Source organism: Arachis hypogaea, chromosome 3, assembly GCF_003086295.3.
Source record: "Arachis hypogaea cultivar Tifrunner chromosome 3, arahy.Tifrunner.gnm2.J5K5, whole genome shotgun sequence".
Taxonomy (NCBI): Eukaryota; Viridiplantae; Streptophyta; class Magnoliopsida; order Fabales; family Fabaceae; genus Arachis; species Arachis hypogaea.
The window spans coordinates 128,072,983-128,092,987 of record NC_092038.1 but is presented as its reverse complement, the minus strand read 5'-3'; the positions used below and the strand labels follow the sequence as shown (position 1 = coordinate 128,092,987).

General features: G+C 34.3%; 2 protein-coding genes and 1 long non-coding RNA gene across 3 annotated transcripts; all 3 read right to left on the bottom strand.

Moving 5' to 3' along the window:
- Positions 1-5,076: 5,076 nt before the first annotated feature.
- LOC140181833 (uncharacterized) lies at positions 5,077-8,266 on the bottom strand. The gene is made up of 3 exons (XR_011877337.1): positions 7,923-8,266; positions 7,017-7,082; positions 5,077-6,298 (listed from the first exon to the last, which is right to left on the bottom strand). It is a non-coding gene; the product is annotated as an uncharacterized lncRNA (long non-coding RNA).
- A 556-nt stretch (positions 8,267-8,822) lies between these two features.
- Positions 8,823-10,474, bottom strand: LOC112791481 (non-classical arabinogalactan protein 30). Its single transcript, XM_025834334.3, has 2 exons — positions 9,910-10,474; positions 8,823-9,331 (listed from the first exon to the last, which is right to left on the bottom strand). The coding sequence occupies exons 1-2, from the start codon at positions 10,367-10,369 to the stop codon at positions 9,036-9,038; spliced, it is 756 nt and encodes a 251-aa protein (XP_025690119.1). The 5' UTR covers positions 10,370-10,474; the 3' UTR covers positions 8,823-9,035.
- Positions 10,475-16,211: 5,737 nt separating this feature from the next.
- On the bottom strand, positions 16,212-16,853 carry LOC112782290 (protein MAIN-LIKE 1-like). Its single transcript, XM_025824638.1, has one exon. It carries the CDS (start codon positions 16,851-16,853, stop codon positions 16,212-16,214), a length of 642 nt encoding a protein of 213 aa, XP_025680423.1.
- Positions 16,854-20,005: the final 3,152 nt, after the last annotated feature.

The window sequence follows — 20,005 nt, the reverse complement described above, 5'->3', positions numbered from 1 at the left end:
TTTTAATTAGGTCCCTGCACTAAATTTTTTTTAATTAAATCCTTATCGTAACAAAACCATTTGATTTAACAGAATATTTCATTCCTAAATTGAATATTCTCTCAATTTTTTCTAAATTCATAAATTGTGTCCCCCTTTTTTATTTTGAGAAAGACAAAATTAACCCTTTACTCTTCTTCTACCTTTCCGTCGCCTCCCTCCTCTACTCCAGCCTCTCTCTCTCTCTCTCACCTTCATTCTATCTATTTTTTTCTTGAAAAATCACGAATTTTGGAGCTCTGAACTTCGATAGTCTTGTATTACATGGACGATCGTAGTCAATTGGATTTTACAGTCATAGTCGGAGACAAAAGCTCTGAAATGTCGCCATTATTTGAATTTTAGACATAGATTCACATTTTTGCAGAGCCTAGGAACTGAAATCAGGAAGCTTTCTCCGTCTTATACGACAGGGAAACTAGATTTAGGTGAGAAACTAAACAAAGTTAATTAGAACTGGAACCGTGTGCGTTTGATTCTCCTCATCACAACCTTGCAGCGGTGAATCCAATTTTGATGTTCGTTTCTATCTGCTGGCTATAGCTTCTCTGATTCATCTCTTTTTCTCTCATTCCTTACGTTTTCTTCTTCTGTAGGAAATCAAAAACTCGCTTGTTTATTTTCATTACTCCTTTGCGGTTTTCTCGATCTCTTTTCCTCATTCCTATTTTCGTGACTCTCTTTGTTTTCATTCTTCTTATTCTTTAGTATCAATTAATGGCTTGCAAAAATCTCTTTTCATTTTTCCCTTTTCTATATTTACAACTTCTTCTTCCACCTCCTTGTTCGGTTTTTTCACATTGTCTTGGTTTCAGAATTGGGGGAAAACAATTCGAATTTGGAGGCTCCGATTTTCAATGTAAAATTAGATTACCAAAAATATTTCAATAATATATGCGCCTCCCTCATTTGTTTGCCATCGTCCATCTTTCGATGTTGACTCAGTGAAGCTGTAAAAGATGCTCCCGTCTCACGCCTCACACAATTCTCATCTCTTTTATCCTTTTTCTATTCATTGAAAATCGTAGACACTTGGATTCACATCTCGTAGACTATTAAGTTCAAAATCAAAGCCAATCTCAATTGCTTACTTGAAAAAAGATGTAGCAAAATAATTGTGTTAAAAAATTATGATTATGAGTTCTGATTATATATGTGTTTTGTTTGTAATTAAATGATTATGTCACATGACAAAAATTCTATTTTTGATCATGCTAAAAATTAATTATGACAAAAATTTTAGTTTTGAATTTGTGTTGTATGACCATTTCTGCCATGAAAGAAGGAAACTTATTGGTAGAAGAAGGATGAAGACAGAAAAAGAGGGCAAGAAGATGATGGAAGTGAGAGTGAAAGAAAAAAAGAAGGGATGAGGGTAAATTAAATTTGTAAATTTATATTTTATAAACGTTTTTTTAACTTTTACGGTTAATAAGGACTTAATTAAAAAATTTAACATGGTATAACTAGGGACCCAACTAAAAAGAAAAAAAAGTATAAAAATTTAATTGAAAAATTTACAAAACTATAAGGACTAAGAGAATAATTAAACCTTCTTGTAATGCTTGTATGCTCATCTAAATATGTGTTTTGTTGTATGTCTTTTGGTTTATTTATTGTTATATATTCTTTATTGGGAGTTTTATGAGTAGTGTTTTATCAAAAAAATAAAAAATAAAAGTCAAATTAAAAAATTTAAATACAGAGATAGCGGTTACAAAAATCATATTTGGTTTGTTTGCATCAAAATTCTCTCCCATGCATGTCACTCTTTTGCTTGTAAAGTTATAAAATACAAATAAATAAATGAAAATAAGCAGAAGCATATAAGCATTTCTAAGTTTTATGGTTTCTACTACTTGCGTAAACTAACTCTTCGTCTTCCTCACTGTTATATTTAAGCAACTAATTTTTCTTTTTTATAATCCATTCAAATTCTTAAACACGGTGATTCTTTTCTCTTTTTAATTTATTTTTATTATTTAATTTTCAAATTTCAAAAAAGATTACCATCACCATCTTGTTCTCTTTTATTATCGCATGATAAGTTTCCTAGACTATATTTATGTTCTCATAATTGATTTATTTTGTTAAATTGTTTTTAATCCAATTATCCAACTAAAATATTTATTAATATTTTATTCGATTTAAATAGAAACAAATTATATCGATTTTTTATTTTTTAAATTAGTGCAAATTAAATTATTAATATTTTTTATTATTTTAAAAATTATATTTTTATAATTATAGATACTTATATTTTATTTACAATATAAACGTAAATAAATTAACTATAAACAAAATACATAAAATATATATGTCAATTTTTAATATTACAGTACGTATTTAAAAATTTGTGGTTTATTTTATTTATAGTATAAATAAGATATAAATATTTTTATCTTGTTTATATGATAAATAAAATATGTAATGTAATATAAATTGATAAAAATATTTTAAATTATTTATATTCGTAAATAAAATATTTATTTTATTTAAAAAAATCCGTTTCATTTGATCCTAAGTTGTGAGTTGTGAAAACACGCGCTGAGGGAGAGGTTGGGATTGGTCATTGGTGCAAGAAGGGTTTCCAAATGGTAATGTAACATTAGTGATATTTGAAAGAAAAAGTATATGAACCAACCTCACGTAAGTTAAGAATAGAATAATTTAATTAATTATAAATATAATAATTAATTTTATTTATTTATAATTTTAAATATTAGTTATTAAAATTTTTATTATATTTAAATTAAAAAAATATATTTAGTATTATTGTAATGTAAATTATAAAAGATTTAATTAGTTTTTGTCTTTTTATTTTCTTTTTCTATTTAAAACATAATAAATCAAAAAATAAATTTAGAATTATTTAATTTACAAAAAAAAAACATCTTAATACCTAATATAAATACTATTTCTATAAAAATTTTAAATTTATCCAAAAATATTTGATTAATTTTTGGCCGAAACCATTTTAATTTCCTACCATTATTGTATTCGGAATTTTAGAGAAGCACGGGTGGGGCTATTTCTTTATGTTATAACTTATAAGACAGAGAAAACATAAATTGTCAAATTGAGTTTAATATTTGGCGTTGACTCTCTCTCTCTCTATGATATCATGCCTCTGACGACGGCTAAGCAAAGGCATTGCATCCATTGTGCAATGTTTCCCACTTTTTCAATCTTTATCTTCCCCTTCTGCATTAATTATCTATCATCTCTGTTTATACAAATCGGCTAACTGTCTTAACCATATTATATACTAATTTTATTTTCTTTCTTTTGACCAATATCAGATCATTCTTATTCTTATTCTTAATATAATAATAAAATAAAAAGACTTTAAAAATATTAATAAAAAGCGACACATCTTAAAGATTCTTAGAAATTAATGTCCCCACCATCCCGCTATATGATAATTTTAGATACTAAAGTTTGAAAACCATGCTATATCTGGCTTTGTTATGTAAAGATGAAGAAAGTTGTGAATTCGGATAAAAAGTCAAAGATTAATGGGAGATTATATTAGACAAATGTAGAATTTGTTTTTACACCTCTAAATGTTAACGCTAGAAGCATCATTAACTTCAATTCCTAGTATTACAATAGCATATATAGTATATTAGGTTTGAGGTTTCTAATAATTATTACTTAGCAACATCCATGACTAAATTATTCATCATAACTAGATGAAGGATAAAATTACCATAAGTCAACAAGTAATGATAACTCTTCAAGAATTTAGTTAGGATGTCAATATGCAGAATGTATTCTTTCTAAGTCGCTTTCTTTTTCTGTTCTTTTTTTTTTTTGTTATTATTCTAGAATGTAACGTGTGTATAGTCTTTTTTTCTCGTATTAGTAAAAGAACTACTCTTATATATACTTTTAATACATCTTTAAAAAACAAAACCTTCGTTTCAACTTTCAAGTCTTGATTTTCACAAGGTGCGCGAATGAACTTGAAACCAAACCTAATAAGAATGGCATTATGGGACTTTGTGTTACATAATCTCTTAAATTCTAAGCTCTAATAATTCATCAATGGCATTATGGGTGGGAGTTGAGAGTTGATACTTAATGGTAATTCCTAGTTTTAGCATCCTAAGTGATGAAAGAAGGCTAGAAGGCAAGAAAAAGTGATGAAGGTGAGTGAGTAGACGTAGCTAATCCAAGAATTCCCTACTTTTTATGTAAAAAGGGAGGGATCGGAAAGACTCCATAATGGTACGAGGGAATTAAAGGGAAGGGACCACAATCTATGAACGATGAAACAAATTGCAATTTGCAACACTTAGCAGCATATGGAGCTCCTCTAATCATAAAAAATGACTCCGTTATTTATGTCTGGACAAGTACAACATTTATTCAAATGAATTGACAAGCCCTCACGCATTAACAAAACTCAAAGTTCTTGCATTCATGTTGCTGCACATGCTTTTTATTCATACTTCTTTTCTTTCTTTTCCTGATGGGATGGATGATTTATTACAAATGCCATCATCTATGTTTTTCTTTTTTCGTTTAAGCAAACTAATGAACTAATCACTAATCACTAATCACTGAACCAACTCAATTTTTTATGATCTTTGCACCATGTTTTTTGGTTCACTGACCAAACATTTTACCGAACCAGTCATTATGAATCTAATTGTTATACATTATGCGCTTGTTTGTACGTCGTTTAAAACCATAAAAAAAATCTTTTTTCAATGAATTTTTTTAGTGTGTTTAACAAATTTTTAATAGTAAAAGTTAAAGTACTAGAAAAATTAAAAAAAAAACATCTTTTTTGATAAATAACAATTTACATTTTTTTAAAGATTTTTTTCTTTAAAAAAAGACATTTTTCACATAGTAAATAAACAAAAAATACTTTTATCTTATTTTATCCAAACATAATTAATAAATAAAAAGATCTTTTTACATGAGATATCCAAACATAAAATCACTTTTACTTTTGTAAAAAATTTTTTAAAAAAATATTATTTAAAAAAAATCTTTTTCAAAAATAACACCCAAGTCCATATATTAACAGCATAAAAGAGTTTCATATTATTTATTATTTAAACAAATTTTTGTACAATAATAACCTAGAATATCTTTGTTGTACAATACATAATCAAATAAAGATCTCAAATTTTAGTGAGTTTTAGATAAGGATTCATGTATTTCAAAACGGAATGAGCTAGAGCTAGAGCTAGAGCTAGAGCTAAGTAGGAGTTGACATTTCCCTTATCTTAGGCTCCCTTATTGCCTCATTTAGCCTATTCTACATTATCCTGCTCCTCCAGTCCCACATATACATGTCGGCCAACAATCATGGAACATGCCAACTGTTTATTGTACTTTATTAATGAAATTGTTGGTGCATCAAGGTCAACCTTCAGGCTTCGGAATCATGGGAGTATAATTTCCATTACTAACTTGCTTTGCTAATTGGTTGAGTTTCCTTCATCACAATTGACACACCTGTCATGGATAACAGGTTCATGTAGAGTCTCAACGATATATATATAACATTATGACAAGTACTCCTTCTCAATCCAAACATTCTGATGAGAACTATTTTGTATCAGTTCATAAGAAAAAGGAATCAACACATTACACCTTTTCTTAATCACATTTAATAACACATTGCAGCAATGGAGCGTTCGTGTTCTGCCATCTCTGTTTAGTGCAGTATGCAGTACGAGTGAAAATAGTTCATAGTCGTGTTTCAACTTTCAAGATTACTGTTTATTTTGAATAATCCACCTCTGAACATATATGGTACCATCATGAGTAGCAGTGGATGAACTGTTAGTGTTTAACTGACAGAGTGACACTTCAGAACCTTTGTCAATGATTAAAACCATGTGGGGGGTGACAGAAGTAAATATAATCTTGAAAGCTTCCCTTTCTCTTGAACACTGAAAATAATTCCACGAAGAAAGACATTGGTGGGAACACATAGAACACAAGGCCTATCAAAAGTAACAGGGATTGCACCCTTTGTTAGACACAGGCCCAGATTCATTTCCATTATAATTCTTGAACACCACTATGCTTCTATTTATGTAGAATCAAATGCTTCCCAAAGAAACATACTGCATGTGCACTTAGGCAATTGTCGATTTTGGCCCTTGATCCCAAAATTTGTGAGTGAACAAACCAAAATTATGTCCTACTGTTCCTCCTGTGCTACATTGACTTCCCTATTGGAGTGTTGAGCTGTTCTACTATTATAAGGATTGTTGGAATTATCATCATTCTGCACAAAATTACTGTCAGTTGAGTTGTCAAAGCAACCAAAATAGCAAAGTAGAAGCTACACATATGCCAAAACTTGGGCACAGTTCCATTGCTTCCCGGCCCCTTCTGCCTACATTATTTTATAGTACTGCCTGCTAAATTCTAGCATAAGAATAGATTGAATTAGCATTTATTCTGTGACATCACCGTGAAACTTGAAAGATTAACCTGACATATCATCTCTCAATCTTGAGGTCCATTCATACAATTAGCCAAAAAGAAAATTTAGTACCTAATCCACCTATCTTGGATTTTGGTCTGGACTCCCCCGCTCCAATACCTAAACTATTGGTTTTCAACCCATTGACACCTACTTTTTTTTCATCTCAAAATATATCAGTCAGCCCAAAAATAAAAGAAGCTAGAAAAGATGGGTATACTTCCACATGCATGATACATCCTACTAGGAATATCATTGTGGGAGAACTTTATTTCGTGTTCCTCCTAATTCAGAATACTAGTAACTGATAATGTATAAGAATAGGCCATTTAACACATTCAGCAACTTGAATTGATGAATTTCAATGTTTTGTATCCCATGATTTCTTGTTATTTACATATTGAGTGACAGATCTAAAAGTAGAGGCATTATCAGAAAAAATTCCTACATTTGAACACAACCAATACGAATATTCGCATCACCACACCATCTAACCAGATAAAGCAAATCAGCATACCTTTTTAACGAGACCATGAGCTGCCATAACTCCGTAAAGCTTGTGCATAAGCATTTCTTCCTCTACCTAATAACCAGAACACTAAAATTCAGGACATTCAAGATTTTGTAGATGCTCAGACGAATTTATATTACTCACCAAAGTAAAAAATGACATCACTTCATTATGTCCCAGAATATTAACAAACGAAGAGAAAAAAAAAATAACAAAATTAAATTAAAACAACATGACAGTAAACAGCATTAGAAGAGGGGACAAATTCTAATAGGAAATAGATAAGAGACCGAAATTGCAAGATCAAGAGTATATGGAGGTCTAAAACTCGAGCTAGTTAACACTTAACACACAATTTTTAAAGGCTTTGGTATCTGCCTCCATCGACTAAACAGTAAACACGTATGCAATCACGGCAAATTGAACAATTTCGAAATGATATCATAATCATGAATGGCTTCCCAACAAATCATGCAAGAGACTTAAATGAAATGCTCTAAATGCATGGGGTGCTGAATTTACTATCAGATAATGCAAATACAAAGAAGCCATGTATATTGTTTTTTTTTTGGTTTCCACAGTATTCTCAACCGACAGACCAAAGACTAATTCGTCGCAGATCGAAGTTCTATTTAAGGTTTGCCATAGCCAATTGGTTGTTGCATATACAAGGCGGGATTTGAACCCAACACTTAAGCGGACTAGTGAGCTAACCACTAGAACAACACAACTTGGTTTAAACCATGTATACCGTAATATAAGCATAATAGACAAATGAGACAGAGAGCTGATAAACCAAGATGATATTAAAATCAAAGCCGCCACAATTCTAGGTTACGAATTTAGCATCACAAAACAAAATAATATTCCAAAAGACAAAACCATCGTAAAATTAGAGGAAGGTAGAAGAACCTGAAGCTTTTGGGCTTGATGCAACATTGATCTATATGCTTCCGTAAGGACATGGTTGTGCTTCTCCATATATAAAGAACTAATTTAAAGGGGAAAATGAAAAGATGAAGTAGAAAGGGGGAATTTACTTGAACAAGTCCCCTGAGTAAGCTGGATTAAATTTTCCATGAGGATTCAGGTGTGGAAAAGGGAAGCGAGTTCATGAAAAATGCAAAAAGCTTTCACCTTTGTTGCACCCTCCAACCTTCTTTCTATTTTTGGGCTCCTCTTATTATTCTTATCGTTTAATGAATTTAATATCATCTGCAAAACAAAAATGAAAAGAAAACCAACATTTATCTTTCATTAGCATATTCAATTAGTATACTATATATTAATTGTGCTGAAATTTGGCTATTTGCACGATTAGTATATTCAAGAATACTTTTATGAATATTTTACTATTCTAATACATTTCTAGTAAATTTTAAGTATTTTAATACTCTATGGTAAGAGATTTGTTGGTACTTCCTAAATTTTTTTTTAAATAAATGTAATGAGTCCAACAGTTATCGCCGTAACACTATTGCACAAGCATGTGATCCACGAATCATGTATTTGGTATATGACAATTTTTTATTACAAAGATTTTCATATTCATTCAGACAAAATTAAGTGATTAGCAGATAAGATTTCGAGCTATTAAGTATTGTTTTCGTACTATAGTCTATAAAGTATAAACTATACATACTATGGTATTAATTAATAAATGCTATCTTAGATTAGAGATAGAGTAGATCATATGAAAACAGGGTTTTGATTTGGGAAGGCATTAATAAAATAGACAAAAGAAACTTCGAATGCAACAATAGCTTATAGACAAAAGATAAATGAGAAATATAAAGTAGACGCTGCGGCAGATTAAACAAAAGACAACAAGAGTTTTTTATACGAAATATAATCACAACCAGATCCATCTATTACTATCACTCTTATTGTATAGTAATAATCGAAACCCAGAAACACTACACTAGAATACAAACATAATTATTCTAGCACTAGAAAATGGAAACACCATATGCCGAAAAGAGGCAAAAACACCATATGCGACTTAGACTAATTTAATTTGTTGGTTCATTTTGGGCAATTGGGCTGAAAAGCAAGAGGCCCAACAGTGTAGAGGAAGAAGGGAAGCTTGGAGTCTGAGACATAGGGTTTCTGTGGCCTTAGAAGAGCACCGGTGATACCGCCATGGAGGTTAGAGGGTTTGAGCCCATTGGGCGCACTGACCAACACGACATTGCACTTGTGAGCACCGTAGGTGGTTATGGACTTTGGTGCCTCGAGGAAGAAGTAACCGTTCTTGTCAGTCTTGGCTGTTTGGACCAACTTGTACCTTGTGTTGTTGCATTGGAGCTTCACAGTGGCATCTGCAAACACAAAGGGCACACACGTCATTTGCCGTTTTGTTGTCGTTTTGCTCTCAACGACAATGTACTATAGATGCAGCTTTAATGAAACCACTTAAATAGACAAAGCTTCTGCTGTACCAACACTACCTACCATTCTCTCTCTCACAGTTCCCATACCCTCACTCAATTACGGAAAAAAGGTACTTTATAAAAATAATTGTAATTACTTACATAAAAACAAATAAAAATATGGTTGGATAGTGGTCACGCTTGACTGGAGTCTTTGTCATGCGCATTTAACTCTTAACTATTATCATAAGGACTATTTTAAGTTCTAACCGTTATATTAAAAATAACGCTATATATTTGTCTACTTTAACGGCCTTTTTTGTGCGCATAAGGCATAACTGCATAATACTTGCATTAAAAAAAATTATTATGGGAAAAAAGATTTTGATTTTGATTTGTCGAAAGTAATTTGTTAGATCTGCGTATATAGAAGAGGAGGAAGGTAAAAGTTATAAGGAAAGATAAAAGTAGTTGTAGTTGATGAATAAAGTGTTAAAATGAAGAAAAGGCTGAAACTTTGGACTAACCAAGGAGAGGTAGGGCTCCCAAGAGAGTGTCAACAGAAGCATACTTGCAGGACTTGACATAGACAACACCTTGAACTGCTACAAAGCTTCTTGGAACAGGAGAAACCGGAGGGTGTGCCACTGGAGCTGGCGAGTGAACAGGAGGGTGTGCAGGTGCAGGTGCAGGGGTGGGACTGTAATGTGGGTGGAGAGGAGTGGGGGTCGGTGTGGGTGGAAGGTGGTGATGGGCCACTGGAGCCGGTGCTGGTGAGTGGTGGTGGTGGTGGTGGTGGTGTGGTGGGTAAGCAGGAGAGTGGAGTGGTGCTGAAGTAGGAGAGAGAGGGTGTGGGTGGTGGGGATGGTGGTGGTGATGAGGTGATGCAGCAGGTTGTTGAGTGGGAGAAGAGGATGGGAGAGTGTGAAGGTCTTGAGCAAAAACAGTGAGGAAGGAGCTCAGAAGGAGTAGCACTGGTACTGCCATTTTCTTAAGCTAACAAAGAGAGTGAGTGAGTAAGTAAGTGAAGAAGTGAAGCAGTGTATGTTGGAAGTATGGGTGGGTTTCATTTATAGGGGTTGATGCCATTCTCTGCGCTTTTTAATCATCCAATATTATTTGAACAAACAATTTTATAAAGTAAAATGTTAATTATCATTAATTTTATAATTTTTATAAAATATATATTTTATTATCTTAATTTATGAGCGATAAATTTGGCTCAATTTTTTGTTATGGAGGAGGGGCAGATGTTGTGCCGGGTTATAGAATGAGGGATGTTACACCGAAATATAGGACAGCTTTTGGCTGAGATATGACAGGAAGAAGTTGGACTTTCTGAGTTTTTTGATTTGAAAATTTTGTAAGTAAATCGGAGGGTCCGTTTTGCTCGTAGTATACGAAATGCACATAGAAAAAATCGGACCGTGCGATATGTCCTCACCAAAACAGATGGTCTGTTTTCTTTGTTGGATTTTTTTTAATTTGGTTATACTAGTCGCTGGTTTCGATTTTTGCTTGAGAATTTTTTTTAATTTACAGTAAATGAAATCAGACGGTCCGTTTTCATTATTATATAATTTTTTCAAATTAGGTTACAGAACTCGGTTGGTCCGACTTGTGTGTGTATATATATACTTGCTAAGGTATGCGAACCAAAGACAGCCGACCAGATCCAACTTTCTTCATCTTGTTCGAGTTCTCTTCTTCTTTCTCTGGATCTGGTGTGGGGTTACTTGGGTTGGGAAAAAAAAGTTGATGGTGAAGTTGCTATTTTTGTTTAAGTGAGTGGGAAGAATGGATGATAGAGTCCTTTTGAAAGTGTATTATTTTGGTTAGATTTTGTTGCAGACACCTGAAAGAGTAAATTTTGTTTGTGAAGATCTGTTAGATGTTGTTATTCCCTTCACAATTTCATTTGAAGAGCTTAAAGGCGTGATTTCTGAGAAGATAGATTTGGAGATGTCAAGAAAAATATAATGTATTTTATACAGATATCCGGAACCAGTATTTGGTGGATTCGTCCAATTTCAGACCAAATATGTAACGGACGAAGCAAGCATGCAAGAGATGTTTTCAATGTATATTGAAAGTCGTGCTCAAATTTCGTTCATCAAGTTGTACATTGAATTCGAACAATCTGAGACCGACCGAAATATTTTATGAGAAGACTACGATAGTGAAAGTGAGGAAGAGTTCAAAAGCAATTACGAAGTTGTTGGTGAAGATGGAGATGAAAAACAAGCCGACGACAGTGTGGCTCCGAATGTGACAGACGTTGCAAATGCACTCGCGAACGAAGAGCCATTTGAGGAGCCATCTTTCATGCGAATTTTAGATTTGAAAGCCATGCATGCTCCGGAGTTTCCGGACTATATGAGTGCAAGTACTCGTTTAGCATTTATAAAAGAGGTTATTTAGACAAGTTTAAAATAAAAAGAGTTTGAGTTAATTAGTATTTAAGGTCCAGTATTCATTTAGTTAATATGTTGAATAGGATTTATTAATAAGTATTTGTTAGAGTATTTACGAAGTTATTTAGGCGATTGTTACTTATTTTTAGTTATTTAGTTAATTTATATTTGTTTAGCTACTTAGTTAATTGGAGTTTATTTATTAGTTTATTTATTAATGAGTATTTATTATAGTCTTGATGAAGTTGACGAAGTTATGTAGGCGATTAGTATTTATTTTTAGTTATTTAGTTAATTTGTATTTATTTAGCTAATTAGGATTTATTAATGAGCATTTGTTATAGTATTTATTTTTAGTTGTTTAGGTGATTAATAATTATTTTTAGTTATTTAGTTAATTTGTATTTATTTAGTTATTTAGTTAATACAGGATTTATAACTGATTGTTTGTTATAGTATTTATGAAGTTATCTAAAAGATTAGTATTTATTTTTAGTTATTGAGCATAATTTGTATTAATGTGTTTGTATTTTTATGTAATTGAGATTTAGATAATAACGTAATGTAAACCTTATCTATATAGTTATTGATGATGTGAGTGATGATTTAATATTTAATTTTGGTCATTAAACAATCGTGTATTAAATACTTATAGTATCGCTGCCTTTCTGGCAGAAGTTCCTTTTGTCGCATATGGTGAGTTCGCCGTGGGGATGGAATTCAGTTCCAGTGAAGCTGTTATTAAGGCGATGAAGGAGTATACCCTCCGAATATCTGTAGACTACCGTGTGTATGAGTCAGAGCTGTTGACATTTTATGCGAAGTGTACACAGTACGAGTCAGGGTGTGATTGGCTTATCAGAGTTAGCATGATCAGCAAAAAGTACTGTTGGGTTATTAGGAGGTACAACGGCAGTCACATTGTACCAGAGCAACCATTTCTCAAGATCATTCGAAGCTGGATTCAAATACGATTGCCGAAGCCATAAAACCGTTGGTTGAGGCTGACCCCTCTTTAAAGGTAAAATCAGTTATTGCAGAAGAGCAGTCGAAGTTCAACTACACCGTCAGCTATCAGAAAGCATGGTTGGCAAAACAAAAGTACGTTGAAAAAATATTTGGAGATTGGGAAGTGTCCTACGAAGCGTTGCCCATATGGTTCGAGGCCATATGTCATAAGGAGTCATCAGCTGTCGTACATTTTGAGACTATGCCTGCATATCAAGGGGATGACTTGGTAAGTGATATTCGGGTATTGCATCAAGTCTTTTGGAGCTATTACCCCTGCATTAGAGCGTTCAGACACTGTAAGCTAGTTGTCCAGGTGGACGGGACTCAGTTGTACGGAAAGTACAAGGGTTGCTTGTTAGTGGCCGTTTCGCAGGATGGTAACAACAATATCGTCCCGATTGCATTTGCTATTGTCGAGGGAGAGACCTCTGATGCTTGGCACTTTTTTCTTAGTAACCCGCGTCAACATGTTGTGACTCGGGATGGTGTGGGGCTTATATCGGACCGACATGAGTCCATAAATGCAGTTGTGAAACGTAGTCACGGAGCTTGGTCACCTCTTAGAGCTTTTCACATGTTTTGCATCAAGCATATAGAGTCAAACTTTCTGAGGAAATTCAAGGCACCCTACATGCAAAAGCTAGTCGTCAACATAGGTACCATTGATTCCTTTAAAGTTTGTTATTAATGAAACTTATTTCCTGTTTGGTATATGATATTGTTTAGGATATTCGCGGACGGTTCGCGAGTATGAAGTGCGTTACCAGCGTTTACGAGAGCGGGGCGAGGCGTACACTAACTGGTTAAACCGTATTTCCCGTGAACAGTATGTGTTGGTCTTCGACGGTGGCTACCGATGGGGTCACATGACAACTAATCTAGTGGAATGTATCAACTTAGACGCGTTTATCGGGCTAGGTTTAGGCCACTAGGGAATCATACTATGTGGCCTTCTTACAATGGTCCTCGATTCGTACCGAACCCGTACCTGAAACGCATTTCTAAAGGTCGGCCCAGGATGATGCGCTTTTTGAATGAGATGGACACACGTATCTTACGCCGTCCGAGGCGATGTAGACAATGTGGAGCTGAGGGACACAGTCGTATTAGATGCCATCAGGGAGGTGGTTCAGGTACCGACAATAATGCGCAGTAGATGTATATGATATTTGAAGCATTGTAACCTATGTAATGCCTTGTATGATAAATGAATCATTGCTACTTGTGTCATTGTACTTTATGATAATTGAACCATCGTAACATGTTTTAATGTACTTTATGATAACTGAACCAGTGTAACATTTGTGAATGTACTTTATGGTGATCGAATCATTGTAACATGTGTCAACGTACTTTATTATATTTGAACCATCGTACATAGTTGTCAGAACCGAACTGGTGATCGAACCGGTCAGACTACTGGGTCATTGGGTTTTCAACGGTTCATTATGAGTTTGACCTTTGGTCGAACCGGCCAGTCCGGTCCGATTCACTAGTTTTCCGGTCGAACCGATCGGTCCGGTCTAGTTCACCAGTTTTCTGAGCGAACCGGCTGGTCCGGTCCGGTTTTGATAACACTGCCATCGTAACCTGCGTCATTGTACTTTAATGAACAGAAGGAACATCAACTGAAACATACAATACAAGACTTAGTTGGGACTTAGGAGACTTTAGTCATACATAAATAGTTAAAGTTTACATTAAGAAAGATAACTGATACATAGATAAAACTAACTACAACACAACTACTTTCTCGCTGTCCACTTTCCAAAGTTCTCGATGTTCTTGCATTTCTTTGCGGCGTTTTTGAACACAGATGGAGTGTATCGACTCGCGCTACGACGCGGTGGATCAATCCTGAGATTGTAGCATTTGCCTGTCTCACCTAGAGTACAGGTGTCACCTGTACATAAAACCATCAAACCAAGCAAGTATATAGTATAATCAACCATAACCAACATACCATACATGAATATAATATCATCAACTGAGAAAGTTAAAGTATGCAGTATAATCAACCGTACATAAACATACCATACATAAACATACTATCATCAATTGACCAAATAGGTTTAAAGTTTAATCAACCTTAACCAACGTACCATACATGAGCATAATAATTGTACCTGCATCATTATGGGATTCTTCATCCTAGTCCATGTCCTCATCCTCTTCCTCTTCCATGTCTTCCTCCTCATCCCCCTCGTCTTCTTCGTCATCTGGCTCATCCACTAAGTACTCATCAGATGCATGCTCAACAGTCTTAGCATTTTCTTCAATCAGAGTCATTGAAACACGGTTCGAGTTTTGACTATTAAAAACTTCTCGACCATCATCACTCCTACTAGAATCAACAGAAACAATCCCTCCAGAAGCACCCGAGTAGGTATAAAATGAATACCTCACGTCAAACGAATACCTACCCACCATGAAGTCGGCCTGGTGGCTATATTATGCTTGGCCAGCATCTGAGGCCATGAACCCAAGCAACTGGCTAAAAGAACCTCCCTCTCTTGAGTCAAAATGTGGCTGATGTATCGGGAACGACGTAGGAAATTGTGTCTGATATACATACTGGCTTGTGGAATGAGGTTATTCTTCTGGCGGTGGAGGTGGAGGCGGTGGTGACTGTGGCTCTTGCTCTTCATTATCATCATCCATAACCTGGTCACCCTCAATATTCTCTTGGACCGCAAGATCCGACAAGTTCAAGTGATCGCCATAATTTGAACGGTACCAGTACATATAAGTATCTAATGGCTGCTATGGAGCCATGGGTTCCTTAGTAAAAACGTGATTATACCTGTTTGTCTACTGCATCACCCAAAATGAATGAGTCGTGGCTGTAGCCCAGTTCATATTCTTAGGACCACTTAACACTTCTCCGTGTGCGCGGTCTAGATTTTGTTCCTGATGAGGAACTCCCTGAACGAAACCGAATTGTCGTCTAAACCTGTCGGTAGCATGCCATTCAATACACTCAAAAGATACCAGTGGCACCGTTGCACTACAAATCACCGAGTGCATGTAGATGTCAGTAGGAATTATGTCCAAATCAACACGATCAACAGAATATGCAACCCACAAAAACTGGTAATAGTAAAGCAAGCAAATAATTAAAATCCAAATAAGTAAATCACTAGACCTGACCCACATACAATGTTAATGCAAACACACCTGGCCTTCCTGAAGTTCATCCAAGGCCTTCCTAAAATGAGCAAGCTTAAGATATGTATAGACTCGGTCTCCACGCTCCCAGTTTTGCCACCTAATATAATGCATCTCATTAACACAATTGGTTTCTAAACATGAAGATACCAGGTAAATGGAAGATAGTCTAACCTGTTTGCAAGCAGAAAACTGTGAGGTTCCCTAAGAACCGGTGCTAGATATGGTAGGCGCATCTATGCCCAACACAGTAGAAGTGTCAGCGGACCATCGATTTTCTTACAATCAAAACGTGAGGCCCTGCATAAACTCTTGTACAGGTTTGCTAGGAAGGCTGATCCCCAGCTATACTGTCCAATACTAGCAAAATCACTCAGTAGAGACAGAAATTTCCAGTGGACAGATGCCCCAGACTTGTCTCCAAACAAGATCGTACCGAACAAAAACATGATGTGGCACTTAATGTACACCTGTATATTGTTCTCATCGGTCAACTGTAACCGTTCTTTTAAATCCCGTAGCCACGTCAATTTTATGCCGCTTCTTCGACAATCCGACTTTCTCGGTGCGACCTCAAATTGATGCAGACACTCCGCCTCTGAGGCCTCAAAACTACTCAAAGTTATACCTGTCACTGGAAGGCCGTCGATTGGAAGACCAAAGATCATAGCCACGTCTTCTAGTGTCACAACACATTCACCAACTGGAAGGTGAAAGGTATGTGTGTCCGGGTGCCACCTTTCCACTAAAGCATTTACCAGTGCTTTCTGACATTGAACTACTCCAATCTGACTAACATGGTAAAACCCAGTTGATTGTAGATACTCCTCCACTCTCTCATTGTACCGATCCGGAAGGACATGGTGATCACATGTCATCATCCGTGAAGCCTACAAAAGCATAGCAAAAGCACGATGCAAATTACACAATTATCATACATAATTTTAAAAATCTCATTAAAACTGATGAGTTTGGAAAACTCTAAATTAATATTTGTGATGACTAAACATTATTAATTATATTAATTACAAAATTATTAATTTGATTTTCATTTAACACATGTTAATTAATAATTTTGTGATGCAGTTTATTATTGGGCCGAAAACAAAATTCTGGTGCAAGCCCAATTACATTCAGCTTTTGTTTAATGCAAAAAACATATGATGAGTGTAGCTGAATTGTTGTGATACTTATTAGGCCATAATGAATTTCATTGCTCCAAAACCCAACTATGTTCCATGTTTAGTAATCCAATGCTTGATCCAAAAATTCATCAGGAAAGCAAATGTTATCATTTGCTCATGGCTGAAATCATTTTCATTCATTGGGCTAGTTTTATCCATTATTGATACAAGCCCAAAAAAAAATTTGTCCTCATGCATGGTCCGAAACCATGAAGCAAAGAAAACAAAGCTTCAAATGCTTCCAACGGATTCCATCTCACTCTTTGGATGGATTTCAAATTCAATTTTCTAGCATTAGAAACATGAGAGAGAATTTGACTTTGATTTGATGGAAATCATTATGCTTCACGCTACTCTACCTAAAGGAAGTAAAAGCAACATCTTCTCAATTAATTTTTGTTTATTTCATTAAATTGCTTTTCTTCCAAGATTGTTTCTTCTCTCTCATCTCTTTCTTCTCTTTGGTCATTAACCAGAAAACAATGGATGCCATGGAAGCTACACCTACTCACCGAAAAGAAGATGGAGTACGTCTCAAGACCATCATGATGATGGCAAGAAAACATAACAAAATAAAAGTATGCTGTGGCTGAGATTTTTACCAAAAGTGGTAAGATTTGGTGAGGTAATCTCGAGCTCTTCATACCTAAAAAGAAAGAAAGAGATTCGGCCAGCAAGTAGGAGATATTTGGAGGCATGGCTTGTCTCTGTTTCTGCTCAACCACCATAGGAAGTAGCTAGAGTGGCGAAGTGATAGAAGAGGCAGAGATTGGAGCAGATGAAGCCATCATCATCATGAAGCATCAAGGGCCAGAAATCCATCTTGGAAAGCAAGCCAAGGATGGAGCGTTCGGATTGATGAAGAGTGATGACCAAAGAAGAACTAGATGTATTTGCATGTTGGGTTTTGCATGAGTTACCTCTTCTCTCTCTGTGGTCGAACCGGTTTTGTTTTGAAGAAAAAGAAGTTAAGCTTGGTTTTGTTTCAACTGTGAAGGCTTCTCTTCTCTATAAAAGGGGTGAACAGTCACGGTTTGATTCAAGGGAGAAAATTTGAGAGTTCAAGGCACAGAAGTCTCATAGCTACCTAAGCTTACAGATTTTCTTCTCCTTCAATGTATTCTATTTTGTAATTTTTCTGTTTAATTTTGTCATGTCTTGAGTCTCATGGAAAAAAGGCAAACAGTGAGGTTTGTATGAAAAAGGCATAGAGCGAAAAAAGGCAGATAGTACAAAATTAAAAGAAAAAGCCATAGATGTCTTAGAGTTCATTTGTTCATCTATGTTGTGTTTCATGATTCTGTGGGAATCCCCTTGTAAGTTGGGTTAGCACTTTACAGTTTGTAATCAGATTGATTATAGTGAAATTTCATCATAGTTGTGATGGAGACTGGATGTAGGCTGCATTGCACTTAGCAGCTGAACCAGGATATATCTGGGTGTAATATTCTTCCTCTACTATTCCATTTCTGTTTCTACTGCACAGGAGCTAAAACAAAAAATATCTCGTTCCAAGTAACGAGACAAAAATAAAAAGTCTCGTGGCTAGGGACGAGATAAAAACAGAAAAGTCTCTTCCAAGACCAGAAAGTGTAATCAAGAAAAAAGGGGCTAAGATTCAACCCCCTTCTCTTAGCCACTGAAACCATCAAAAACATATAATTATATTGAATCCGATTTACTAAGTAATAACATTTTCATCTCTAATTTTAATTAATGTACATAGAGCCTATATCTAAGTTGCTGCAGATAATAGTTACTAATACATAGTTTCACTTTCTATCTAACTAATAATGTTCCAATGTAATAATAATAAAACTCAACTAAAATAACATACTTCTATACATTAAAAGGCTAACAGGAAACAAGTTATTACTACCAAAACCGTAAATAAATTATACTTTACAGATCGTAATTTACTATTTGAAATTATCAACATTGTTCTGAAAAAATATACACCGAAAGTATCCTAAAATTATAATTTTTAGAATTAATTATAACAATTAACTAATTAATTATTATTTCTAAAATTATTATAAAAAATTATAAACAAATTATTTTTAATACTAATCTATTATATTGAATTTAATTACAACAGTTAACAACTATAATTTCTAATATTAATTTTTTTACTTCTAATCTATTATTAAAAAAGAATCTAAACAACAATTAACTACATTTAAACATATATTCCTAAATTTCTACAATTAACCATATCTTCTAAAATTATTCCAAAATTTTTTAAAAACTAATTTTTTTAATAATCTATTATATTACAAACAACTCTAAACAAGAACCAACTACACTTACACCTTCTTTAACCATTTATTTTTAAATTTCTATCAATAAATCTATACACTAATTCATATATATGTTCTTTAGATCAACTCCTAACAACCATAAATATTCTAACAACCATAAATATAATTAAATTTCTAAAAAAAATAAAAAATCTGCAAAAAATAAAAAGAAATTCAAAAAAAAACTTAAATAGCTCAAATATTTTACAATGTAAAGTTCTGAACGATCAACATTTCTAGGTTTTGATTTCCTTGACATTTTAGCTTTTTTTTTCTCAAACCACCAGAAGCTCAGAACGTTGAGGGAGGAAGAAGATGGAGTTCTGTGTGTTGGGTGGGGAAGGAAGGGAAAGTAAATTTGGTTGGTACGCATGCAATGACTCGGTTTGATAGTGTTAAAGGGGCACCATTTGTGGGGAGCAAGCATTCAGCGACACGTGACTTGGACAAGCGCAAATCGGATGGTCCGCTTTTAGATCAGAAAATTAGAGAGTCTGAGTTCTCATCATCAAGTCGCAGGATCCGATTACTGTGTTCCTGATACCA